The sequence below is a fragment of the Mycosarcoma maydis genome, chromosome 6, assembly GCF_000328475.2.
Source record: "Mycosarcoma maydis chromosome 6, whole genome shotgun sequence".
Taxonomy (NCBI): Eukaryota; Fungi; Basidiomycota; class Ustilaginomycetes; order Ustilaginales; genus Mycosarcoma; species Mycosarcoma maydis.
Window position 1 is genome coordinate 935076 of NC_026483.1, and position 27133 is coordinate 962208.

The 27133-nt window shown below is 56.0% G+C and overlaps 8 protein-coding genes across 8 annotated transcripts; 5 read left to right on the plus strand and 3 right to left on the minus strand.

The window, feature by feature from the left end:
* Nucleotides 1-1003: 1003 nt before the first annotated feature.
* Nucleotides 1004-2218, minus strand: UMAG_02792 (uncharacterized protein; the record flags this gene model as incomplete). Its single annotated transcript, XM_011390841.1, has 1 exon — nt 1004-2218. One exon carries the CDS (start codon nt 2216-2218, stop codon nt 1004-1006), a length of 1215 nt encoding a protein of 404 aa, XP_011389143.1.
* Nucleotides 2219-3442: 1224 nt separating this feature from the next.
* On the minus strand, nt 3443-5533 carry UMAG_02793 (uncharacterized protein; the record flags this gene model as incomplete). The annotated part of the gene is made up of 1 exon (XM_011390842.1): nt 3443-5533. One exon carries the CDS (start codon nt 5531-5533, stop codon nt 3443-3445), a length of 2091 nt encoding a protein of 696 aa, XP_011389144.1.
* An 888-nt stretch (nt 5534-6421) lies between these two features.
* On the plus strand, nt 6422-7126 carry UMAG_02794 (uncharacterized protein; the record flags this gene model as incomplete). The annotated part of the gene is made up of 1 exon (XM_011390843.1): nt 6422-7126. One exon carries the CDS (start codon nt 6422-6424, stop codon nt 7124-7126), a length of 705 nt encoding a protein of 234 aa, XP_011389145.1.
* Nucleotides 7127-8260: 1134 nt separating this feature from the next.
* UMAG_10606 (uncharacterized protein) lies at nt 8261-14056 on the plus strand (the record flags this gene model as incomplete). Its single annotated transcript, XM_011390903.1, has 1 exon — nt 8261-14056. The coding sequence occupies one exon, from the start codon at nt 8261-8263 to the stop codon at nt 14054-14056; it is 5796 nt and encodes a 1931-aa protein (XP_011389205.1).
* Nucleotides 14057-16007: 1951 nt separating this feature from the next.
* Nucleotides 16008-20369, plus strand: UMAG_02796 (putative ATP-binding multidrug cassette transport protein; the record flags this gene model as incomplete). The annotated part of the gene is made up of 1 exon (XM_011390844.1): nt 16008-20369. The coding sequence occupies one exon, from the start codon at nt 16008-16010 to the stop codon at nt 20367-20369; it is 4362 nt and encodes a 1453-aa protein (XP_011389146.1).
* Nucleotides 20370-20679: 310 nt separating this feature from the next.
* On the plus strand, nt 20680-21390 carry UMAG_02797 (uncharacterized protein; the record flags this gene model as incomplete). The annotated part of the gene is made up of 1 exon (XM_011390845.1): nt 20680-21390. One exon carries the CDS (start codon nt 20680-20682, stop codon nt 21388-21390), a length of 711 nt encoding a protein of 236 aa, XP_011389147.1.
* Nucleotides 21391-21865: 475 nt separating this feature from the next.
* Nucleotides 21866-22532, plus strand: UMAG_12195 (uncharacterized protein; the record flags this gene model as incomplete). Its single annotated transcript, XM_011390952.1, has 2 exons — nt 21866-22302; nt 22394-22532. The coding sequence occupies 2 exons, from the start codon at nt 21866-21868 to the stop codon at nt 22530-22532; spliced, it is 576 nt and encodes a 191-aa protein (XP_011389254.1).
* Nucleotides 22533-22592: 60 nt separating this feature from the next.
* UMAG_02799 (uncharacterized protein) lies at nt 22593-26741 on the minus strand (the record flags this gene model as incomplete). Its single annotated transcript, XM_011390846.1, has 1 exon — nt 22593-26741. One exon carries the CDS (start codon nt 26739-26741, stop codon nt 22593-22595), a length of 4149 nt encoding a protein of 1382 aa, XP_011389148.1.
* Between the last annotated feature and the right edge of the window lie 392 nt (nt 26742-27133).

A 27133-nucleotide genomic window follows, 5' to 3' on the forward strand; every position in this document is an offset into this window, starting at 1 on the left:
CCTATTAACATCAACATCCTTGTCCGCCTGTGCAGGACGGATATCTCGGCAAGCTCGTCTGGCTGCCACTCGTGCCCCCTATGGTTGAATCGTCAGTCACCAATATGCACACTCGTGAATACGAATCACGACACAGTCAAAGTGCAAGGCAGATGAGGATGAGATTAGCTGGCAGTAAGAGATTAGTAAACAACATGTCGGAGTTGTACAGATGCGAGTGTGCGAAGAGTTGCAAGGTTGCGAACGACAAAGAGGGGAATATCAGAATGCAGTGTTGAAAGCCATGACTGATGCGAGAGAAGAGAGACGGAAGCGAGACGGATTACTGGGACCATCACCGCGACAGTCGACCTGAACGCTGTGATGGACCAAGAAACGTAAAAAAAAAAAGGTTGGTGGTAAACAAGTCCGGGAAAGGCCAGCTGGGAAAGAGTGAAAACAAAAAGAAAACAAAATGGCCAGTCCCAAATGGCCGCATTCGTGATTGACACGAGGTGTACAGCCATCATGGAAAAAAGAGGTGGGCGGTGATGAAGAGCAAAGGGTACAAAAGGGGATGGCATAAGGAAACGAAAAAGGATTTTTTAAAAAAGAGGGGGATAGCCAAGGGTATGTGTGGAAACAGGGCGAACCGGGATGAAAAGAGCATCGCATGGGTATTGCAAGAACAGAGGTCCGACCCCCTCTGTTACTCCATCTCCCATCCCGGTTCAGGTATAAGACGTTCGCCTAGAGTGGATGATGACGTTGATGTCAACGTCTGTGTTGATCATGGTGAAGAGGATAGCGTTGAGCGTGAGCACTCGCAAGAGAGATTTCGTTGCTGTGCCCGGCAGCGTGATTGTTTAAAGTCGCGCGAGGCACAGCAGCGACGACGGCCAGCCATCGAAGAGTTGACGAGCTTGGGAAAGGGAAAACGGCCAAAGAACAAGGAAACACGAACTGAGATCTGGAGCATTTTGGAGCATTTGCACTTCCAAATCGAGCGGCTCTCTGGCTCTCTCTACTGAAAGTGGTCAAAGTCAATCTCGTCCTGGCGACGTTCAGCCTTGGCCTCCGAAACCAGCCAAGGCTTGGTGATGTAGTTTCGGATGCTGTCAGGCAAAACGACGACGGCGTTGAGACCAGCCTTGGAGCCAAACTTGTCCCAACCGGCACCACCGGGCTTGAGCCAGTTGATCGCCGCATTGACCGCGGCACCCGAGGAGCCTCCGGCGAGAATGCCTTCGTCCTTGATCAGACGACGCGCGTAGACAAAGCTCTGCTCGTCCTCGGTCTTGTACCACTCGTCAATCACCTTCTTGTTGAGCGTGTTGGGATCAAAATCGTAGCCGATGCCCTCGACCTTGTACGAGCCATCGCTGCCCTCGGGAAGCGCGTTGAGCGAGACAGGCAGAGCCAGATCCGAGCCGATCGGGTCCACACCGAGCACAAAGCAGTCTGGGTTGTGGTCAGCTCGCTTGAGACGCGAAGCAATACCGCTAATGGTGCCACCGGTGCCTACACCGGCCACAAAGACATCCACCTTGTTCGAAAAAGTCTGGGTGGAGCCGTTGAGCTCGTCGGCGCCGCGGTTGGAATCAGGAGTGAGAGGGCGCGCGTTGGCCGAATCGAGCGGCTCCTTGTCATTGGTGAGCGAGAGAGAGTCCATGCCGTGCAGGAGTGAAGTAGAGGAGGGAGGAGCAGGGCCGGCCTTGATGGCTTGAATGATCTCCTCGGCAGTGGCCCAATGAGCGGTGGGGTTGTTGGGGTTGTTGTACTGGTCCAAGATGACGGCATTGGGCATCGACTTGGCGAGACGACGAGCGACCATGATGTTGGAACGAGGATCATCATGAGCAGCTTCGGTGGGAGTGCGGATCACTTCGGCGCCCAGCGCACGAAGCGTGTTAACCTTTTCGGCCGACATCTTTTCGGGGAGAACAATGATGCAGCGGTAGCCTCGAATGGCACAGGCGAGGGCCAGACCGATGCCCGTGTTGCCGCTGGTGGGTTCGATGACGACCGACTTGCCCGGGATAAGGGTGCCGTCCTGTTCGGCCTGGAGAAGCATGCGACGAGCGATGCGGTCCTTGACGCTACCGCCCGCATTGAAGAACTCGCACTTGACCATGACGTTGCACTTGATGCCCTCTGACTGTGGGATCCGGTTCAGTTGAATGAGCGGCGTCTCACCCACAGCGGAGAGGGCGTCTGGCAATATGGCTTGAGGTCTCATGGTGGTCCAAAATAGATGCAGATAGAGAGGGAGAGACTGAGATCAAGATGTGGAGGGAAGAGACGTTGAAAGGGGAGAAGAGAGCCTGACTTTCGATCTGTTGGAGATACGAAAGAATCAGGACAAGCGGTGATTTGCGCCTAGAGAAAACGCAAACACGAAAGCTAGTCGATATGGAGAATCGAAGTGGATGGTGGAAGGGAAGCAGGGAGCGAGGTGTGGTTGGTATTCACAATTGACTGGCACGTTGCGCTAAGCTGCTGGCTCTCTGTCTGCTGTGGCGCTGACAATGCCGCAGAAAAAGAACAAAAAATTGAAATGAAATGAAATGAAATGACAGAAAAGGGTCATCACGCTCGGTGTGAGTCTTGAGTGTCTGAAGAACAAACCGATCCCGCCACACACGCCAGAAATGATGTGCCGTGGCTCAAATTGTTTCTCTTTGTTTCGTGTTTTTGTGTTTGTACTCTTGACTGCTGCTGCTGCGTCACGAGTTCAGCATGTCGGTCGGATCAGCGCTTTCCGATTTGTGCCCATCCACCCCGATCGAAGAGTTAGCACTCCACTCACGGTTCCCGATGAGACTCACGAATCACGCCCGATGGGTCAGCCTCTGGGTCAGCCTCTGGGTTAGGGTTCGAAAAACAAGAGACCAAAATTCGTGTTTCGTCAGTCTGCAGTCGGGCGTTGGTTGGTCGATTTGCTGTCGTTTTGTCGCCAAATTCGGTCACAACGGCTTAGATGGGCATTGTAACTGAGACTCGTGACTCACTGAGACTCAAAACTGTTTGCTTGGTCGACGAGTCTCATTCGTGATTCACGACTTCGTAATTCTGACCGAGCTCAGCTTCGGAAAATATTGTCGCTAAGTTGGGTCCATGGCGTGCTCCTGGTCGACGCACTCGATCGTCTGCAGGGTGACTGCGGCATCAACTCGAGTTTGCCTTTCTGTTTGTAAGGGCCAAGAATCACACATGCAGATAAGTTGGGTGCTAAATCAGACATCAGATCACCGGGAGACTGCCAAAGCGAAGAAACAATCGTGAATCACGAATCATCGACAATGTCACCACGTAGCCGTCGCTGCAGCACTTGATGTTACGATATCAGCACGTTCTGGCGAAGCTTTCATCACAGTCTGTGGTGTGTGTGCGTCGACATGATGCTTTTTATCTATTGTCTATGATGTATTGTCCTCTATGCGCGTGGCTAGCGTGAAGCCCTTTACAATCCAGCGATGACGTTGTTGGCGCTTGCGTGGACGCCGGCTTGCTTGGGCTCCATGCTTGCACCGGGCACGTCGATGCCGCCTCTGAACGTCTCGCCTGCGCCTGCTACGCGCGTTTCTGGACCGAGCTCGGCGAAACCGACTTCCGGGTGCTGTCGATCGGTGTACATGGTCAATGTGACCTTTTGCCAGCCTAGCCTCTTGCGTTGATCGGCATCGGACGACTGCGGTTCGTTGTAGGGAGCATAGATGGCGTGGCGCGGGTGGACGAGCGGTGCTTCTTTGAGCACGTGCGTGAGCAGCCACGCTAGACGCAGTGTCGAGTGCTGACCGTCGTTGACTTGTGTATCAGAGGAGGTGGGTGGCGCGTTGGCAGAGAAGCCCGTATCGGAGGGGTTGAGCAGGCTGTCTTCGGCGCCTAGCTTGTCGGACTGCAGATCGCGATCAAGCTCGGCTAGACGAGACGGCGTGTCACTGCCACTTGGATTCGAGCGCTGGCTGTCGCTCTTGGATGGTGCAAGTTCAGTGTCAGTCCAGCGACTCGATCGTCCACCTTGGCCGGGAAGCGTGTACACGGGCAAAGCTTCTTTTGGCATGAGTTCAACTAGAACCTCGCGCGCTTCCACCTGGGCCTCGGCCCACCGACTCTTGGCCCTTAGTCGCGCCTGTTGCTCTTCCGACGTCTGGTCAAATAGCGCCTTGATAAACTCGGACGTGGGCCTGTACAGCCATCGTTTGGGTCGAATCCCTTCAAACCAACCCAGATGCCCACCTGCCTTGGTCCACGCAAGCACCACGTTTTCGTTGAACTCTGCGTGTGCATCTGCCTCGAGTGGTGTACCGTCGGGATTCCTTGCTATTGCCGCGCGAATCTTTTGCCAAATCTGGCTGGGAACAATGGGATCATCCTCGGCAGAGAGACAGAGCATCGGTCGCTGCACGTTGCTCACCCTGTCCGCACAGCCACCGTTGATGTAATAGTCATCGGCGCTTTCGAACGGGAACTCGCCGTAAGGCTTGGGCAGACCACCGACGAATCGAGTCAGGGTCTGATCTGCCGCTTTCAGCGAGCCACGCTTGATAATGACACGTTGGTTCTGTAGAGGACCACCGTTCTTGACCTGCTGTTTGTACAGCTCGAGTTCGGCTTTGGGCTGCGGAGGAGCATCGTACAGATCATCGAGCAGTGCACGAAAGGGTGGATGGAGTGCCAGTGTGTCCTTGTGCTTACATGCCATGCGTCGCAGGTTGTTGCCCATGGCCACGGAATACTTTTGCGAGAGGAAACCGCCGTAATCGAGTTGGTCTGCGCCCGCTTTCAAGTCGAATGGAGTACCGACAATGACGCCACCTAGCAGTGGAGTGTTGTCGCCTTCCTCTCCAAGGTAGCAACCAAGCACGTTTGCGCCGAGAGAGAATCCGATGCCCACCAGCGGCGAGCTTGGATAGAGCTTGGTGATCAGCAGCAATGCAGAGCGCACATCGGCGATCTTCAATGCTGAATACAGCTGTGGCGAGGTGACAGGCACATTGGCGCATCCACGAAAGTTGATTACGATTGCTCGATATCCCAGCCCTCCTTGCGAGGTGGGTTTGGTCAAGTGCGAGAAGCAGTTGCGCACGTAGCTCTCATGACTGCCGCCTGTAAGACCGTGCAAGCAGACGACGGTGGGCAGACCATCGGCTGCGGGATGCGCTTGCGTTTTCAAGTCTTGCTCCGAGGGTGCCAAGGACGGGGGTGAGATGTCCAGCCCGATGGTACCGCCATCCGGTGTGAGAAACACGCGCCGTTGATACTCGACAGCATCGATCTGCGAAAAGTTGGCAACAGCAGAGTAGATGGTTTGGAGATGACCGCTCGAGAGCCAGGGGGTTGGCTTGAAAGTGGGCTTCTTGGCCGGGTCGAGAGTCTGTGTTGCCGAGAGAAGCGATTCTATGCTTGGTGAAGACCTGGAAGATGCGGTGTTGGGCGAGGAGCTGGTGGACTTGTAGTACTCGACATTGACTGCAAAGAGTGACGGCGGTGCGACTGGGGACAGGATGGTTCTTGTCAGCAGCGTCGCGGTGGAAGACAGGAAGCTGGACATGCTGCTCTATTTCCGGATTGACACAGAGGTAAGCGCGCTGAGAACGTGGACAGGGGCCAAGTATATTGGATGGAAGTGGCAAGACAAGCATGCCACAGGTTGCCCACTTATATGCTCAGAATCCTTGATGAATACCAAGAAAGTAAGCAAACGAACCAAATAAGTAAAGACCAAAAAGGATAGAAAAAGAACAAAAAAAAACCGAGTGGAGGTCGATGTCCGGCGTTTTGCCGTTGCAAGTAGCCGCATAGCGCCGCGTATCGCTTCATGCACGACTTGCATCCGGCCCGGTTGGGCAAAAACGTCATCGTATGTAAATGTCAATTACGAATCGTGAATCTGTGAACACCGCAAGCTGTAGCTCTCTTGCTCCCTTTTTGCTGCTATGTGTGCACGATCGGTTGTTGATTTCCAGGGGGTTTATGGTATAAGCCACCGGTCTTCGAACTACTGACGCTGTTAGGAGCACCTGCAACGTCGATGCAGAGTTGGTAGCAGGTGGGTGTATGACAGTTACGATTGGAAAACGTCATGCGTGGTTGGTGGGAACGTAAGTTGAAGATTACAACCCGAGTCCGATTCACGATTCACGATTGGTTAAGCTTCAAGTCGTGAGTGAGTTACGTAGAACGTGGAAGGTGGAAATGGGGGTGGATGTTAGATCCTACGTTTTGACAAATCGTGAGTGCACAAATTCGGCGTCACGCGTGTGCTCCAGAGCTTGTGGCTGTTATAGTGAGTTGACAGCTCAGCAAAAGTCACAACTCACGTCAAGTTGAGGATTGACGACGCTTGCACTCGTGATCGGGCTTTCACGTTTCTCCTCTTTGCTGAGCATTCTTGATTCGTTTGTTGGTGTGCGAAGCGTCGAGCGCAAGCATCGCAACCATGTCGGCAGGTCTCAATGTTGACATACACAACACAAGTGCAAGTGCAGACACTGATGTCAGCTCGGTACTTGCGCAGCCGCTTGCTACGTCAGCTGGCGCCGCACGATCCGAAGCCATGTCGCTGCTGCAAGTAGAAAAGCAGCTCGACGCAGACATTGCGCGTCACATGGACGTTCTGATTGGGAATGGGGTGGATATGCATACTGCGTTGATCGATGCACAAGGATTTCCGCTAGCCAACAAGGATCTGATGGCAATCCGATCGGCCAAGCAACGGATCAATGTATTACGAAACGATCGGAAAGCGGTAAGGGAGCGGATCTCGAAGCTGCTCGAATTGGCGATCAACGGCGATGCTGTAGAGCAGACATCGGCGCGGAGCAAGGCGGAAGCTGGGAAGAGCGAGGAAAGGAAAGCGTTTGCCAAGGTCAACTCGGTAGCAGAGAGCAGTCCAGCGCAGACAGCAGGTTTGATCGAGGGCGATCAGATTATCCGGTTTGGTTCAGTGACTGCTGCCACCTCGAACGCATTGGCGGCGTTAGCAGCACCGGGTGCGGTGGTAGATGGAACGAGCGTTGAAATTCAAGTCACGAGAAACGGCGAGGCGGTGGATCTAACGTTGACACCGAGAGCGGGTTGGGGAGGAAGGGGCCTGCTCGGTTGTCACCTCTTGCCCTTGTACACTTTGCCTACACGCCGCTAATCGTGAATCGTGGAATCATGGCACGCACGCCGCTAAGCGTATGCGCCGAGGCGAACGAGAAGGAGTGGTAGCAGCTCTAGATCGGGCAAGGAATCGCCGATGCGAACGCTACCGCGATTTGATGCCAAGAGGCATTCCAGACGCGTGGCTGGCTGCAAAACGACGTCAACGTGCCAAGATACGCTCAGGATCACGAATGTGCCCCTTTGTCATCCGAACCCCTGAAACATTTACGGATGGAGCATCACGCATCACGGATGGCACTGTATTACATCGTTTAGCGCGGATGACGCTATGCGACCAACGCGAGCGTGCTAGGAGCAGATGGTCAAGCAGCAAGCGACACGTACGTGATAGTTGGAATGCTGCGTGGATGTGGATCGTGCGTCTGTGTGCAGCTAGCCGCATTCGTGATTGATGTTGGAGTGTCGAATCGCCAAGGTGAATCACGAACACGAATTATCACGAAGTGGTGAGTGGTGAGTGGTGAGTGGTGAAGCGTCAGTGGTGAATGCGAATTTGAGGCGATTTACGATGTGTCCATGTTTATTTCATTCGTGATTATTACAATCGTGAATAGAATATGCGCAACGAGATGTGCGTTGTGCGGTGTGCTTTAAGTTATTTGGTGTGTGAGTGTGTTTGTTTATTTGGCGGTGCTTTGCTGATAGTGCAGAGAGCCGAAAGCAGAGAACGCCGTCGATCGACGCATTGACATTCGGATGGTATTCGTGATTATCCATGACCAAACTGTAAATCACGAATGTGATACATGATGGTGATGGTGATGGTGATTCACGATTGTGACTTTGTGGTTTGACTCGCCACGCTCCTATCTTCCTCTCTCTCTCTAACCCTTTCCTCCTCTTTCCCTTTTGTCATCATCATCATCAGCATCATCAACAACAACAACTATACGAGCACCAGCGCCATCATCGGCATCGCGGCCACTTGTCCTTCCTTTGACCGCTGCCGAGCCGCACCACATCGAGTTCACGCATCTGTAGGCTTGCTCCCACTCGCTCGCTCAGCATGCTCAATCTCTGATGCCTTTCATCGCATCGTCGATTCTCACCATCTCCTCTCTCTAGGTCCCTCGTAATCGCCGCCTAAGCCGCCACTGCGCCTTTCAAAATGGCCGACTTGCCCGAGAGACAGATCAATTCCAACTTTCAAGGCTTGGTCTCCACCTGTGTCATCTTTGCCGTTGTCGGAAGCATATCGGCCATCACCTACGAATCGCTTCGTCAGCTGCGTCGTCTGCCCCGCACCCGCTTCTCCAAGTTCTGGCGCAAAGATGCAGACCTTCGACATTCGCCAGGCGGCGTCCAAGACAATCCCGCCCATGCTCGCCACAAGCACACTTGCGAAGACTGGGAGATGGGCCACTTTTACCTCTCCCGCGTCTTTCACGCCTCGACACCATCGCCCATGCTACCACGTTGGCCCTTTGCTTGGGTCAAGCTCGCCATCTCCTTCACAGACGAATGGTATGCAGATCACACAGGCATGGACACTGTCGTCTATGTTCGCTTTCTACGCGCTTGCCTTTTTTGGGTTCTCTTGCACTGCTTCACCACCGCGCCCATCTTACTCTCCATCCACATCACCTTCAGTCGCGGAACCAGTACTACCGACATGCAGCGCGCCTCGCTCTCCTACCTCGTCAACACTCCCGCTCCAGACTGCACCGAACAAGACCGCTCCAAATGCAAACTTCTCCCCAACGAAAAGGGAAGCTCCCTCCTCTGGGTCCATCTCGTCCTTCTCTGGTACATCAGCATCACCTGGGTCCTCGCTCTCTGGTGGATCGGTAAAGGTTCACTCACACTGCGCAAAGCTCAGATCGCAAAGACCAGAAACAATGTCATCCAAGCAAAGACACAAGCCCGTTCCGCTCCTCCCAACTCCACCCTTGCATCCGCCACGCCCTTGCACCACGATCCGCACACAAACCTCACCGCTGCGCACGGCATCACCTCGGACAACAGCGATGGTTGGCGTCAGAGGTCCTTGATGGTCATGAACTTACCTGCCACCATGCGCGACGAAGCCAGCATCCGTCGCTACTTTGAAGAGTTTCTGCGTCCCGACGACGACGACACCTTGTCCACCTATGCTCACACCGACTACGCTCCTCAAACTGCTTCACACAACCCAGATACGCAGCACACTTCCGTCTCCGACGCACACCATCCTTCGTCTTGCGACGAGCACCGTGCTGCACCGCCCACCGCGTATTCTACCCACAGCGATGGTCCTGACGGTCCTCAGCCCGACTTGCATCCCAACCGCTACCTCAAAAGTCCCATCCAGACCGTCGTACTCGTACGCAAGATGAACGAGCTTGCTTCCATGCTCTCTCGTCGTCAAGAAGTGCTCACACAACTCGAAGCTGCACATGTCAAACTCGCTCAGGAAGTACTTGTCACTGTTGGCCGTCGTACCCTCAAAATGCGAAAGCAGGAGCGATCAAAGGCCAAAGAAGCTTCCTATCCAAACGACCACCGCCCATCATCATCACGCTCCTCTTTCTTTTTCAACCGACTCTTGCGCTCACGCAGACAATCCAACCACTCCGTCCAAGCCGCCAGTGCCTCCAGTTCCGGAACTACCACTCCCTCAGAAGCACTCGATCCCGACCTCGAAAAGCTCGGCACAGCGCACTCCTCGGCAGGAAAAGCGCTCGAGGAGGAACTGGCGCGTAGACTCGCACGCTTCTCACCCACCAACCGCGGCCTCCATGCCAAGCAGACGCAGACAATCCAGGGTGACGACAGAAGCAACCAGCACGAAATGGGCGAAACCGTCTGGGAAGCACTCAACGAGCTCCCACGAGAACTCCTCGACCCCTTCCAACCCGCTACGCGCCTCTCGGCACTCTTCCGCGGTCAGACAGTGCCCACCATCGACTATCTGCTCACCAAGCTCAACTTGCTCACCGCGCTCGTCACAGAGATGCGATCAAGGCCGCCCACCAGCTACGAACCCACCTCGACCGCCTTTGTCACCTTTCGTGATCCACGCCAGGCGCGCATGGTATGGCGTGAGCTGAAAGATCAGATCGTCGTCAAGGTGCGTTTGGCGCCCGAGGTCAAGGATCTTGATTGGGATCGTCTCATGAAGACTTCATTCACCGTCGACGTTGTTCGAGGCTTTGGTGTCAGCATCGTCACTTGGGGCTTCACCATCTTTTGGGTCATCATCATCAATGCTATCGTTCTCGGTATCTTTAGCGTCGACAAGCTCAAACAGATCCCCGGTCTCGGCAATTTCTTCGACAACAATCCCAAATTGACCGGTTTCGTCACCATCACTTTGCCACCCTTGCTTGTCTCGCTCGCCTCCATGTCGGTGCCTGAGCTCATCTTCCAGGTCAGCAAGCGTGCCCAAGGTTTCGTCACCTTTAGCGCGCTCTACGACATGTGCCTCGCTCGCTACTGGAAGTTTGTGATCTGCAACGTCGTCATCTTTTTCAGTGTCGGCTCCACCGTCATTGTCACCGTCCTCACCAAAGTCGGCAACACTGGCTCCATCCTTTCCACCGTCGCCAGTGCATTCCCCTCGGCTGCGCCCTTCTTTGTCTCTTACTTGATTCTTCAGCTTGCGCTCCAATCGGGCTTTGAGCACATGGGTTTCATGATCGCCCTCCTCCAACACTTGGGCGCCAGGAAAGCCACCACGCCTCGAACGCGCGCCATCAAGACGCTCCCGCGTAATTTCAACAGATACTATTGGCTGCCTTTGCACATCAACATTATGGCCATCGTCTTTATCTTTGCGCTTCTCAATCCGCTCGTCATCCCTTTCGCCTTGGTCTACCTCGCTCTCGCACTCGTCATCTTCAAAAAGAACTTTGCCTACCACTACTACCGCCGCTTCAACGAGATGGAGGGTGTCGTCTACTTCACCCGGCTGCTGCGCTACAGTCTCGACGCCATTGTCGTTATGCAGGCAGTGCTGCTCATCTTCTTTTCCGTGCTCAAGAAAAAACCCGTCTACATTGGCATGTCGGCCGTGCTCATCCCTCTTACTGTCATCACCAAGCTCATCGCTACGCGACTGTGGAAGTCGCAGTGCCGTGCCTTGGACGATGAAGAGGCCGAGGCACTGTGCGGCATCGACTCACGCCCGCTTTGGCAAAAAGTGCAGCGGAACGATATGGGACCGAGTACCGCCGAGGAAGGAAGCGACAGTCGCGGTCCGCTCGACGCGCTCGCCTCTGGACGATATCCTGCTATTGTTCCACCACCGCCGACCGATTCCGCGTTCCAGCGCGTCTGGCAACGCTTGCATGACTCTTTCAACGCCAACGGTCTCGATGGGCAGAGCTACCTGGCCACAGCACACGCCAAAGGCAAAGCGCCCACCGGTGCTGTGAGCCTGGGTGCCAAAGGGATCGCCAGGACGCCTCGCTATATTGTCAAGGAGACCGCAAAGCATGCCTTTCATTACCGCCATGCAGCCAAAAACTCGCTCGGAATGAAGGTTCTCGTCGAGTCGCCGCGCGCGAGCCGCGACCGTCCTTCAGTGGATCGTAGGCGGCCGGTGTCGGGCTTACCGCCTACAAGTCAACTTCATGTACATGTCTTGCGAAACTCGCACGAAGTAGCTGCTGCTACGGATCCTGCTGCTGCTGCCGACGACGACGACGACGTCGATCGTGCGGATGGCGAGATGCCTAACCACCGATCCTCCAACCCTCAACGCAGCAAATCGACGTCGCACGGGCAGAAAGGCGATCACGTCATTCACCGCCGTCGCGGCAGTTCAAGGAGCGAGGACCGACCATTCCTCTCTGGTTTCGATGCCATCTCGACCCATGCGCCTCTACCGAGCGAGGATGATTATGATCTCAGCTTTGAGGACGGTGATGCACCATTCTTGGAGCACGACGAGCAAGGCCATCTACTGCGTCAATCCAGTCGTCGTTCAAAGAGAACCGCAAGCCGCCACCATGGTACACTTCGTAGAAAACCCAGCCAACTGGCCACGGTCGCTGACGAGGAGCTGCCACAGAGCGCAGACAGCGCCACATCGAGCACACAGCCCGAAGGAGCCACCAGCACCGACCCTCTTTGTCAGCAATACGCATCGCAAACAGCACAGCACGCGGCCGTCAAGACCGATCAGACGTGGGGCAAGTCGAGCCAGCGTTCGCACTACGAGGATTATGACGACTCGCTCAAGGGAAGGGAGCTAGTGCGCCCGCATCCGCCCGTGCGCTGGGACGATACGCCTAACAACACGGCGCGCTACAACAATCCCTTCTACAATCAGGAGATGGACGACTTTTTATGGCTGCCGCGCAACCCGCTGGCGCCAATTGACCTGTTCGATACCATCGAATGGTATGGACCTGCGCTCGTCAGTTCGCAGGGTGGCGGAGGCATCATGGGTGAATGGGATGATGACCAGGACGACGTCAACTATGACACGGAAGATGAGGAGAAGCTGGTGATGCACCACGACGAGATTCCGTTTGGCGGCGAGGCGGCGACGCTTGCTCGTTCCCAGGACTTGATGCTGGCGGGCGACGAGGAGATTTTGCTTCCGGACCGGCTCGCCCGTCATCTCGAGGAGACTCAGGGTGTAGAGCAAGTCGTTGACCCAGCCGCTAGCATTCCCAAGAGCATGATGGATGACTACAAGCGTGCTCTAGGCCGCAACCGAGATCGACGCGGATCGACGACAAGTAGATCGCAACACTCGGTATCTAGATCGAGCTTGTTTCGACGAGGCAGCAATCTCTCGTCGCCGTCTGCACAGGGTTTTGCAGGAGGAGCTTCATTGCTGCAGGTGCCTTCGCACGGGTCGTTCTGTAGTAGCGACGGAAGCCAAGCGGCGGCAAGTGCCACCCAAATGCGATCATCTCAACGACCTGGCACAGGTGACTCGGAACCTCTGGCTAGCGTGGACGAGGGCGGCGTTGTGGTTCCTCGCCGCAGCTCGAGTCGCGATAGGCGCAGCAGGGATGCTCGAGCCGGCGGTGGTGAAGAGGGAGGCGAAGCTTACGAGCATGTTGAGCAAGGTGGTGGTGGCGGTGGTGTTGCCGAGCAAACGACCGATCTGACGCCAGCCAAGCGACGCGAAGCGACCTTGAGCGGCGTGAAGCGCAACATGTCACGCAGAACCTACCGACGTGATGCGTCTGGCGCACTGAGTCGAGTGAGTGGCATCTCGGGGGAAACGGCGCAGAAGACGGTTACGCTTCAAGCAGCGCTGCGAGCCGAAGCATTGGAGGAGGAGAGACGATTGACACTGAAGGAACGGCTCGTAGCGTCCAAGATACGCAAGAAGCGCAACGTAAAACGTGATGGATCTGGCCATCTGGCAGGGTTAGAGGAGATGAATGCGGACGAGGAAGACGACGACGAGGAAGAAGGCGCGACAAGCCGTAGAGCGGCCAACAGGAGCAAGATCATGGAACGCTACGAAGCGCAGCACCGGCGACGTGAAGCGCAAGCGAGCGAGTTTGGACAGCTGACGCCTCGCAAAGAAGGAGGGATGCGACGCGACGTTTCGCAGGGCTCACAGCTCGGTGGCGAGGTCTCGCAGAGTGGACTCGATAGGAGCGCTAGTGTGGCCAGCGGGTTCGGAGCACGACGGCTTCGATCGGCTGCGCTAGGCGTGCTGAGTCTAACTCGATCGCCCCGGCTAGGTCAGGATGGACCGCTGACAATCGTCACGTCGGTGCCCATGCAGGAGCTTCGAGGGGGACGGCCCACCACGCGCGGTAGTAGCAGGATGGATGCAGAGAGCCAAGCGAGTGCAAGCAGGCAGGGTGTGGCGGCGGCGACAGCAAGCAACGAGGATCAGCGACCGCAGATGGTCGAGGCGAGCAGTACGGAGCCGGTGTTGCGAGCCGAAGCAAGCCGCACCTCTGCGCTGGAAGAAAGCGTCATCTCAGGGGGACAAGGTGGCAGCTAAGAAGTTTTTAGAGACATACGCATCAATGTGATAGAGATGATCGTTTCATGATGATACCCCTACACTATCACAAACGTTACTTTGACGCAACGAAACCACCAACGCTACGACGCAATTACTGATGCAAACCATGAATATCGTTAGGACTCGCTCGGTTGTGCTGTTTGACTGCTCATCGTTGGTCGGAGAGATGCTGGTAGAAGCGTAACAAGCCAAGTCCACGGAGCAACGCGAGGAGATGTCCAGACAAGCACCGAGGCTGGGAGAAAAGAGGTAGGCGAGCAAGCGTCGAGTGATACGTGTCTTGGCGTTGTGCGTCGGGCGAGGGAGAGAGAGTCACAGAGTTGGGGCGAGGTTGACCCAACGCAAGTCCGTGGGAATCGTGAATATGAATCACCAATCACCAATCACCACTCGTGAATCGGTGAGAGAACCAAGCTGAGTCGAGCCGCACGGAGAGAGTTCCGACGGAACTTTTGTAGGTTCCTTTTTTGGCGGATGCGTTGTGCGTCGTGCTTGGTGCATTCACGATTCACGATTCAGCAAACTCGAATGATATGACCCTTGAAGCAATCAGATCTCGTCTGCTCCGCGGATCAAGTCTCAATCGCCTGAAACCGGCGTGTCGGCCAACCCACTCAAGACTCTGCTCTCGTGTCTGTCTACTTTGCGCTGCCGTGCTAGATTGCATCTATTCGTGCTTGTTGTTTTGTTTGGCCAAAATCGAACCATCTTGCTCGGTCTCTGTTGCCCCCTCTCTCCCTCTCTCCCTCTCTCCCTCTCTCCCTCTCTCCCTCTCTCCCTTTCTCGTTCTCTTTCTTAGAGCGGTGCACAAATTTGGGGTCTCGGTTGCATTCGAGGAACTTCTGAATTGTGAATCAAGCATTCGTGATTGTAGTAATAATGTGGGCGTGGTGTGCGTCTGACACGTGCGAGTCAGGCGAAAGATCGACCGACAAAACTCCAACCAGTTCCCACGGAATACTGCACAGGTGAGCGTCGGCTCGTAAGTGTTTCAGTGCAGTGCAGTGCAGTGCAGTTGCAGTGCAGCAGCATTAAAATACAAACGTCAAACTTAGGTCAAACTTGGTTCGTAATTATTGATAAATTCATCAATACAACATTGTGTAATTCGTGATACAAATTGGCTGGTTCACGCTTGCCGGGCTAAACTATTTTGCCGATGCGCGCTGCGTTGGATCCGTTAAACTGACGTTACGTATTTATCAATATTCAAGCAAACCGAATTTGGGTGGGATCTGTGCGAGCCGACGTCGACTTCCGCGAGCCAGACAAGCGGCGTGGATCAGTGTGAAAGCCGAGTCGCATCAAAACAGCAGCATGTACGATTCTGATCATGGATTGATTGGCATTAGCAATGACATTCACGAATGGCCAAGGCGAAGCGGTCCGACGTGGCGCGTCGTTAGCGGGGTTTCAACGCCATCTCCGAGGAACAAAGCCAGGTTCGGCAGTCGATACCCGTCGCCTTTGTTCGCAAACGTGGCGGGTGGCGGGTGGTTTGTTTGCTAGTCGGCCACTGGTCACGACTCACGCCAACTCACGAGGGCCAGTCTCAGAATGGTACGATTGTGTTGATTCCACGAACCACACCCATTTTTAGCTTTGCGCATCTTCGCTGTCTCTGGCGTGTGTGTCGCTTCGCTCGCGTTGATCGCTGTAGATGCACATATCCTGTTCCGCGGACCAAAAGCGTTGGCGCCGGATGCCGACTCGGTGCCTGTAGAGTGAGTGAGGAGTATATATGCTGCGCCTCCTTGGGCTTTTCTGGGCCTCCCCCTCTGTGTGCGCGAGTGTTAGCGTTTTCCCATCGCTTGTCCTTTCGTTGTTTCCCGCTGCCCACCATCCCATTGCGCCGCTGATCTACAGACAGGTGCACGCCGTTGTCCCACATTTCTGGCATCCCGCCACAAGCGCTTTTTCGCCCATCATGGCTGCTGTGGGCCCCACCGCGCTTGGCAACGCCAGCGGCGCCGACAGCTACATTGCGTCGCAACAAACCGTTCATCGCGACGAGACGCTTCCGCACACCGCTGCGCAATCAGAGACCAACTCGGCCGAAGCGTCTTCGGACCATCACGTCGATGTTGGCTCGGCCGAGCGCCAGTTTAACGAGCTCTCGCGTCAACTCTCGTCCAAGTATGCCAAAGACTCGGATGTGGAAAAGCACCAACCGTTCGACCTGAGGAACTGGCTCTCCGGTACCTTGGAGCAGGCCGATCAGATGGGCAACAAACGCAAGAGCCTTGGTGTCTCGTGGTCCGATCTGCGCGTCATCGGTACGGCAAGTCGAGACTTTAATGTACCTACGATTCCGTCCATGGCGCTGTTCGAGATCATTGGTCCTATCTTTAGCATTTTGAAGCTCTTCGGTATCGACCCGGCAAAGAGCAAGACCAGAGACCTGCTCCAAGCGTTTGACGGCTGCGCCAAACCGGGCGAGATGGTGCTCGTGATTGGGCGTCCCAACTCGGGATGCTCCACGTTTCTCAAGACGATCGCTAATAAGCGCAACGGCTTTATCGATACCAAGGGACAAGTGCTCTATGGTGGCATCGGTGCTGACGAGATGGCCAAACGCTATCTCGGCGAAGTCGTCTACTCGGAGGAAGACGATCAGCACCATGCTACGCTCACGGTTGCACGTACAATCGACTTTGCGCTTCGCCTCAAGGCGCATGCCAAGATGCTCCCCGATCACACCAAAAAAACGTACCGCAAGATGATCCGCGATACCTTCCTCAAGATGGTCAACATCGAACACACAAAGCACACACTCGTTGGAAGTGCCACGGTTCGAGGTGTCTCGGGAGGCGAACGCAAGCGCGTTTCCATCCTCGAGGGCCTCGCTTCCGGCGCCAGCGTGTTTTCCTGGGACAACTCGACGCGTGGCTTAGACGCTAGTACCGCGCTTGACTATGTCAAGAGCATGCGCGTTCTCACCGACCTATTGGAAGCCACCATGTTTGTCTCGCTCTACCAGGCTTCCGAGGGCATTTGGGAGCAGTTTGACAAGGTGCTCGTCATCGATCAAGGTCGTTGCGTCTACTTTGGTCCCAGAACCGAGGCGAGGCAGTACTTTATCGACCTCGGTTTCGCTGACCGTCCACGACAGACGTCGGCCGACTATATCACCGGTTGCACCGACAAGTACGAACGCATCTTCCAAGACGGTCGCGACGAATCCAACGTGCCCAGCACGCCCGAGGCGCTCGAGGCCGCCTACCGAGCATCGCGCTTCTACACGCAGGCCATCCAGGAACGTGAAGCATTCAACCAGATCGCCACTGCCGACGCAAAGGCTACGCACGACTTTAGACAGGCGGTTGTCGATGCCAAACACCGCGGTGTGCGTACCAAGTCGCAGTACACGGTTTCGTACTTTGCCCAGGTGCAGGCTCTCTGGCTGCGTCAGATGCAGATGATCCTCGGCGACAAGTTTGACATTTTCATGTCCTACGTTACCGCCATCGTCGTGGCACTGCTGTCCGGAGGTATCTTTTTCAACCTCCCCACCACCTCGGCCGGCGTGTTTACCCGAGGCGGTTGCTTGTTCATCCTGCTGCTCTTCAACTCGCTCAGTGCGTTTGCCGAACTGCCAACGCAGATGATGGGTCGACCGATCCTGGCTCGGCAGACCAGCTTTGCCTTCTACCGCCCTTCCGCCTTGACGCTGGCGCAGCTGCTGGCGGATCTGCCGTTTGGCGTTCCGCGAGCTACGCTGTTTGTCATTATCCTCTACTTTATGGCTGGGCTCGATCGGAGCGCTTCGGCGTTTTTCACGGCGTGGTTCATCGTGCTGATCGCGTACTACGCTTTCCGTGCACTGTTCAGCTTCTTTGGTGCAATTACGACCAACTTCTACTCGGCGGCGCGATTGGCAGCTATCGTCATGTCCATGCTTGTCCTCTGGGCGGGCTACGTGATTCCGCAGGCGGCGATGCGAAGATGGCTCTTCTGGATCTCGTATATCAATCCCGTCTTTTACGCCTTTGAGGCTTTGATGATCAACGAGTTCAAGCGCATTACGTTTACCTGCGAAGGTGCACAGATCATCCCTTCCGGCCCTGGCTACCCAACCCAACTGACGGCCAACCAGATTTGCACGCTCGCCGGTGCTACGCCTGGATCCGATCAGATCGCCGGCATCGCCTACCTGACGGCGAGCTTCGGCTACCAGGAGAGCCACCTGTGGCGCAACGTGGGCATCCTGATCGCGTTTCTGGTCGGCTTTGTCGCCATCACTGCTCTGGTGGTGGAAAAGATGGATCAGGGCGCGTTTGCTTCTGCGTTAGTAGTCAAGAAACCTCCGAGCAAGCAGGAGAAGGAGCTCAACCAGAAGCTCCAAGATCGACGTTCCGGTGCCACCGAGAAGACCGAGGCCAAGCTCGAAGTGTACGGCCAGGCGTTTACGTGGTCCAATCTCGAGTACACGGTGCCGGTACAGGGCGGGCAGCGCAAGTTACTCGACAAGGTGTTCGGGTACGTCAAGCCCGGTCAGATGACGGCGTTGATGGGATCGAGTGGTGCAGGCAAGACGACATTGCTCGACGTTTTGGCGGATCGAAAAACGACCGGTGTGATCGGCGGCGAGCGGCTGATCGAGGGCAAACCGATCAATGTGTCGTTCCAGCGTCAGTGTGGTTATGCCGAGCAGCAGGATATTCACGAACCCATGTGCAGCGTCCGCGAGGCGCTACGTTTCTCGGCATACCTGCGACAGAGCCACGACATTGCGCAAGCCGACAAGGACCAGTACGTTGAGGACATTATCGAGCTCCTCGAAATGCACGACATCGCCGACGCCATCATTGGCTATCCTGGATTTGGACTCGGCGTTGGTGACCGCAAGCGTGTGACGATTGGTGTCGAGTTGGCGGCGAAACCTTCGATGCTGCTCTTTCTGGACGAACCCACGTCGGGCCTCGACGGACAGTCGGCGTTCACCATCTGTCGACTCCTGCGCAAGCTCGCCGATAACGGCCAGACCATCCTGTGCACCATCCACCAACCTTCGGCGCTGCTGTTCGAGACGTTTGACCGACTGCTCCTGCTCGAGCGAGGTGGCAAGACCGTCTACTCGGGACCCATCGGCAAGGACGGCAGGCATGTGATCGAATACTTTGCGGCGCGCGGAGCGCAGTGCCCGCCCGGTGTGAATCCGGCCGAGTACATGCTCGACGCGATCGGAGCCGGTAGCCAGCCTCGTGTGGGCGAGCGTGACTGGGCCGACTGGTACCTGGAGTCGGACTACCATCAGGACAACCTGCGCATGATCGAACAAATCAATCGCGACGGAGCGGCAAAGCCCAAGAGCGAGGAGCGCCAGAGCGAGTATGCGGCGCCGTGGCTGTACCAGTTCAAGGTGGTGCTGCGCCGCACCATGCTGAGCACGTGGCGTCAACCTTCGTACCAGTACACGCGCTTCTTCCAGCATCTCGCGTTCGCATTGCTTACCGGGCTGCTGTTCCTGCAACTGGGCAACAACGTGGCAGCGCTACAGTACCGTCTGTTTGTCATCTTTATGCTGGCCATCATTCCGGCGATCATCATGGCACAGATCATGCCGTTCTGGATCATGTCGAGGTCCATCTGGATTCGTGAAGAGACGTCCAAGACGTTTGCCGGCACCGTGTTTGCTGCAACGCAGCTCATCTCCGAGGTGCCGTACGCGCTGGTGTGCGGTACGGTGTTTTTCGTGCTCATCTACTATCTGACGGGCTTCAACACGGACTCGAACCGAGCGGCCTACTTTTGGGTCATGACGTTCCTGCTCGAGATGTTTGCGATTTCGATCGGAACGATGATTGCGTCGTTTTCCAAGTCGGCCTACTTTGCGTCGCTATTCGTGCCGTTTTTGACAATCGTACTCAACCTGACGTGTGGTATTCTTTCGCCACCGCAGAGCATGTCCAGTTCGTTGTACAGCAAGTTTTTGTACAACGTCAACCCGATTCGGTTTACCATTTCGCCGCTGATCGCCAACGAGCTGTACGGCCTCGACGTGCACTGTGCCGCCAACGAGTATTCGCACTTCAACCCGCCTGCCAACCAGACATGCCAGCAGTGGGCCGGCATGTACATTGCTCGAATCGGCGGCTACCTCGCCAACCCGCAAGCCACCTCGGACTGCATGTACTGCACCTACCTCAACGGCCAACAGTTCTACACGCCGTTCGGTATCAGCTTCTCCGAACGCGCCCGCGACGCCGGCATCCTGATCGGCTTTATTGCCTTTAACTGCATCGCCACGATCGTCTTTACCAAGCTGTTTCGCTTTAGCAACCGTTAATTTAGCTGGACACTGTACTCGCGCTCCATCCGTTCTTGTACCTCGCTGTATATGCAATGCAATTCGACATGCTCTGCATGATTTCTGCGATCGTGATGAAACGCTCGCATCGCATGTTGCGTTGCACGGTGCACGTTGGCCGTTGGAGGAAAAAAATGCCAGACGCGAGATGTGAGGTAATCACGAATTGCGTGCTCTGCGCAGAGGCGTGTGATTTTGGCTTGACTCTGGACCACCACGACCCGGACGCGGCTGCTGGCTATGAGCGACTAGAAGAGACGACGACTTGCTGTACATGAGTGACTCCGCGATGTGTTTGGACAAGTGTCGTGTGGACCGAGGATCAACGTCAACGTCCATGTCAACACCAACGCCAACGCCGACGCAAATGCCGATGCGGATGGATTCAGCGGCCAAGCTGCGCGCAGGGCTCGAGTACAAAAGTGCGGGCAACGCTGCGTATGTTCGGGGCGAGACAAGCAGTGCACTGGCATCGTACCACCATGCGGTGCTGTACCTGTGCGCCCCGGAATCGCGCCGGATTCTGGATGTGTTTAGTGCAAACTCGCTACCCGATCGAGCACAACCGGTGTCTTGTGATGTAGACCAGCGTGTCGATGACGCACAAGACGTGGCAAGCCAGAGTCAAACGCAGCTCTCGCTCGTATACAGCAACATGTCGGCGTGCTATCTGAAGCAGAACAAGTACCAGCGAGCGATTCAGACGGCTGACAAGGCGCTCCAGTGCAACGCGCACAACGTCAAGGCCATCTTTCGAAAAGCAAACGCTCTCCGACTCGACAACCAGCTGTATTCAGCCGAACGCTTCCTCTCGGAATCCATCCTCACGCTCAGAGCCAACAACACAGATGCACAGCTCCTACATCCTTTGCACGCCGAGCTCAACGCCGTCCAGCGCGCGATAGCCGACAAACACGCGCTCGCAAGCAACAAGTGGAAGGGCTTCCTCAACAAACACCCGTCTGTGCTACACGAGTCGCACTCAGCATCGTCCATGTGATCCTTCGCGTGCACACACCAGACGCATGCATCTTGATCACCTCACCTCTTCTCAGCTCCACCGTGTGCACCAATTCAATCCAATCCAATCGTCAATCGCGAATCGCGAATCGCAGCAGCGTCAATCTCACGTCTGTGCGTGTGTACCATGTTGATTTCGTGATTTGTGATTCGTGATTCCGACTGAGCGCTTCGCCACGCACGCTGAGACTCACGAGTCACAGTCACGAGTCATGAGTCAGGGTCCAGCTCATGTGTGCGTTACTGTACGCCGAGATCCGAAGTTTTCGCCGGGTTGAGTGAAAACTCACGCGCGAGACTTTTTATTGAGATTCATGATTTTCCGGTTGGACACTCACATCGATCGCACCATATCCTCGATACGCCGTGGTTGCTGTGGTTGCTGTCGTTGTCACCACTGTGCAACGCGTGTACAACGCAATCGGCGTGCGGTACCGAATACGCGAATGACAAACATGGTCAACAAGTCTTCAGCTGCACCTCAAGCACGTGCTAGTCGCAGTGCCAAGAGCAACGAGATCGACGATATCTTTGGTGCATCTTCAACCAGTGACAAGCGCACTGAACGCGGTACGGCGAATCCAGCGGATAGCGCTAGGAAAAAGCGCAAGTGCTCGCCTACCACCACATCCACCACTCATACCAACAAGAACAAACCGCAGCCTCGCAAGCACATCGAGCTGGTCACCGATCAATCCACGTCCACGCCGTCAACCCGATCCAAGAAGCTAAAGACCACAAGTGAGCTCTCGCAATTCACCGACAGCCGTGGCTCATCGTCGACGCGCAAACGCACCGAAGAAGGCTACAAGATCTACACTGCCCAAGAACTCGGCCTGAGCAACAACGGCGGTGATACCATCCACTGCCCCTTCGATTGCCAGTGCTGTACGTATCCTCCGCCCTTCGTCTCCCTATCCTTATCCATGATCACCGCCGTTATAACTGACACTCCCCCTGCCCCCTCCCAACTCCTACAACAGGCTTCTGATCTACCATCCGCACTTGCTCTCCGCACGCCTTCGAGCACAACGTCCCCCGCACTTACCAATCGCCAGTCTCACATCCCGCACTACCCCGCACCGTGCCACGCTCGCCTCGGCACAGCCACGTTCGATCTAGGCACGCTCGATCTAGGCACGCGCGATCTGGAACGAGCCCGCAACTCTGCCATGCCAGCCTCTATTGCTTAGCGTCCTCGCTCTCTTGTAGCCCTTCCACATCGTGCAACGCCGTGGCTCTGCCGATGCCCATCCCCACCCTCACCAACGTCTCGATCGCCGCGCGGCTATTGTCCACCAGATCCCTATCCCATGCCACCCTCCCACGCTCAAACACCAGCACGATCGTGCTGCCTCCGAACTTGAAATACCCAAACTCGTCGCCCCGTCTCACGTGCTGCCCCTCGTTGACGGTCAACACGGTACTTCCCACCATCATTGCGCCGATGCAGACCGCGTAGAATGTTCCGAACTGCGCAGAGTGGAACGGCACCACCACGCGGATGTTTTCCCCGTACACGTCGATCGCCGATCGGATCGCCATCGGGTTGACGGTGTAGTACTGGCCTGCGATCCACGTGAACTTGCCCACGGTGGCGTCCGCCGGACAGTGGAAGCGATGGTAGTCCTGCGGTGCCAACCTGAAGATCGCGAGCGCTCCACCGTTCTGGTACACATCCATGTCGCTCACGCCTTTGCTGGCATCGCCCAGCAGCCGCGATACGCTAAAATCACGGCCCTTGATCCAGATGCGTGTAGCCTCGGAAATGCTTTCAAACGCCATCATACGGCAATCGGCTCCACTGACGAGCCGTCGCGCATTGTCCGCTTCCTCGTTCGGCCTCGCATCCGGCTTGAGCTTGCGGTAGAAAAACTCGTTGAACGTCTTGAAGCTCTCGAGCGTATCTCGAATTTCGTCCGTGTTCAGATGGTGAAATGCGATAAACGTCGGGATCTCTCTTGCGCTCGCAGGGCTGTCGAACTTGACACCCTGCTTGATCGACATGTTTTTCAACATCTTTTTCACCCTTGCACCTTCCATGCGCGACCTGGCGCCCTGATACAGCAATCGAATCCCGAGTCGCACGTACACCTGCATCTTCTCCTCCATCAGCTCGCCCGTGCGTCGGTCCTGGACGATGATATTCGCCGAATTCGCCCCGAGCGAGTAGTTGCCCTGAGAAATCTTGTTGACCACTTTCGTGTACCATTTGCGATGTGCCTGCGAGGCGGTCACGTAGTTGCGCACCGTGAGCGATTCCACCCTTCGCCAGTCCTGCGACGCACACACGGCGAGGTGCGTGATGATATCCATTTCGCCCTTCTTTGAGAGCCGCGGCATGTGACATAGCGGACACGATTGCAGTCGCACCACGCGCTCGGGCGTCGAGAGATCGTCGTACGAGGACAAACCCTGGTTGCTCTCAATATGGATGAGCGGAGGAGTGGGCGAGGAAGAGAGCATGCCAGAGCTCGAGCCGCTGGCGCTGCGCGGCTTGGCCAAGCGCGCCGTGGCTGAGTCGGCAGTCAACTGCGACGAGCGTGCTCCGCTACCGCCGCCGTTCGAGCAAGAATCCGTCGACGACGTCAATGAGAGCGCAGAAAGATCGCGGTCGAGCGTGCGCATCATGCCACCCGAATTCGTCATGGCGCCTCCGGCCGCCGTGTCGTCACTCGTGCTCGAACGTGTCAGAGCGGTTCCAGTGATGATTGGCGTTGCACGCTCGTGCAACCCGGATCCAGCCGAGGGAGCATCGGCTCCACTGAAGTCCATTTCCTGGTTCAAATCCGTGCCAACGTCTCCGACACCGCCCAACAGTGAAGGCGTCTGTGGACCGCTGTTGAAGCTCGACTGGCGCACCGCCTTCCTCTTCAAGTTCCAGGGTTTTTGCACCTCGGCCTCGAGCGCCACGATGGTCTCCTCAAACGTCAGCTCGTCTTCTTCCGGATTCTTGTTGACACCCAAAAAGAAGCTGTCGAGCGTCTTGGTGCTGAGCGTACTTCCCAGACTGTCGAGCATACTCGACAGCTCCAGGCGCGACAAGGTACCGCTGTCGTTGGTGTCAAACTGCTGGGCGAGGTGGTGCCAGAATCGTTGACGAAGTGCATCGTAAGGCGTAAACTTGGCTTGGATCGTCAGGGTTGGCCTTTTGCTTTTGAACTTGACCTCTTCGTCTTTTTCTACTCGAGACAAGGGCAGGACAAACTCTTTCATGGAGCCCGCGATACCTTCGTCGCCCATCTTGTACAAGCCTGTCTCGGCATCCGCTTTCGGAGCGGCGTCCACCAGATCGGCAATGGAGATCTGCGTACCACCGACGTAGTCGTTAGAAGACATGCGGTCCCAGTCGTAGATCATGAATTTCGTCTGGAAGTTGGTCTCGTGTCGACGGACGTGGAAGAGCAGCTTTTCGTTCCATGTCGGGTTGAGTGTGTGCCGAGCCACACGCGTGCGAAAGATCTTTTGACCGAAGCTGATGATGGCGAACGGGTCCATGTCGAAGCCGGTGCGTGTCATGTTGGACCATCGAGGCAGATCGGTGGCACCTTTGACTTCCATCATGACGATGCCGATGATGTCCATGCCCATCTCAGCCTTGAAGGCGTACTCGCCTCGTTTGCGTCGACTGTTACCCTGGCCTCGACGACGAGCACCACCTTGTCGTTTGGAGCGACGAGAATCGCTTGTTTGCGAGTCATCTCCGGGGGCAGCGTTCGGTTTGAGCCGCCTCACACGGGGCAAGCGTCGTTTTGTGCGTGGCTTTGTACCGGTAGCTGAGGCCGATTCGATAGGCGCGGCGGCTTGCGAGGCGTCAAAGTCGGAAGCGGGGGCGGGGGCGGTAGAATCAATGGGCGTAGCAGCGCCTGAAGTTGAGGTGGACTTGGGACTCTTGTTGCGAGAGAATATGCGTCGGTACTTGCCTGGAGTAGTCTGGGACTGTGGCGGTGGAGTGAGCAGTGCTGCTGATGGCGAGGCTGAGGCTGTCGAGGACTGTGTTGCAGCAGCAGGCGCCCCGGCAATGGACTGATAATGCTGATCGTAGACGGCTTCGTCGTCCGACTCGAATTCCAGGCCATCATTGAGATCGCTAGGACCCCCATCAGAGACACCCAGATCATCGTCATCGTCGTCATCATCATCATCTTCTTCTCCTTCTTCTTCGTCGTCGTCATCATCATCATCGTCATCGCCATCGTCATCATCATCATCGTCGTCGTCGTCCTCATCATCTTCGTCGTCGCTGTCGCTGCTGAGGCCATCATCGAGAAACGCCTCTGTTGCGCCAGTGGTGCCGACCGACTGAGAAGCAGGGATAGCTCGCACCGCAGCGCCTTGTGTACCAAGCGCCGCCAAGACGAGACGGTTGTAGAGCTCGTCGACGCTCCAGGACTGCGGACCGGTGGCAGCGGTGGGGGAAGCCGGGACGAAACCGATCTTGACCTGCAGCTCGCCACTGATCTTTGCGTGGGGGTGGGAAGATTCCAGGGGCAGCCAAAGAGGCTGTGCTTTACTCCACTCGGCAAACCCATCTTTGCACCACGAGCTGACAGGAAGCGAACACTCGCCCATGTAGTCGTCTCCGGAAAAACGGTCCTTGTCCCAGATGACGAATTCGAGCGACGAGACGATACCGTTGGAGGCGTCGAGTTGGATGGAGCCACGTGTCGGTTTGGCGGCGTCGTGAAGAGCGGCGGTGGAGTTGGAAAGAGGATCTGTAGAAGGACGAAGTCGTCGACGAAGGAGCATGGGGCGTGGCATCTGCCTGCCAACGACACGGGCGCCGGCGGCCCCTAGCTTGACAGGAGCGACAAAGATCTTGGATGCAGCGCCCGAAATCTTTTTAGTCGAGGCAGAACGGAGACCGAGGCGAGGGCGAGGCTTTGTGGTGGGGTTGGTAGTAGTAGTTGTAGCAGCAGCAGCAGCAGCCGAAGCGGCGGCGGCATGTGGTGAGAGGGGGCTGGCATCGGTGATGACTTGCTGGATAGCAGCGCGTACGACACTCGAGTCGATGTCGTCGCTGGCTACCGCGGCGAAGTGAGGGCCAAACCAGTCTGGTACGACGCGGAACTCGAAGGTGGCTTCTTCGGCTTTCCAGACTGGGTCGAGCGTCTTTGGTTTTACGGTGGTGTGGGAGTTGTTGGCATGATGAGACGAGGCAGCAGAGCCGGGCAAGCTGACGGCGACAAAGGGATCCGACTTTCCGTTGCGATCTTTGGCAGCCAAATTATTTCCCGAGAGCACCTGTACGCGGAGAGTGCATAGCGTGGTGGAAGGCGAGGAGGCCGCTGAAGCCGAAGGAGACGGCGATGGCGAAGAGTTGGACGTCATGGCTGGTTCGCGGTTCATCCGATGGCGTTTACGTGATGGTGGTAGCAAGCAAGTTGACGTCGACAAGGAAATGGACGAGTTTACATCTAGCAGGGCGGGTCTGCACTGCCTCGGTTGGTGGCAGTGTGAAACTCGTATCACGTCGATTCACATCCTGGCTCTGAGTTTCACGTTTGTGCTTATTACGCTTGACTATCATCTAACGTTATGGCGGCTGTGCCTTGGTGCTTGTCATGCAGAGGGCTGGTCCGAGCGAGCGTGAGAAAAATCGAGGTAATCACGAGTCGGTGAGAACATGTCGGTTTGCCGTTCTTGCGCATGCTTTGGCTTCCATTCAACATCACACAGCCCTTAGACACCCAAGCCGTGCTTACGTTGTTCCACATTCACGA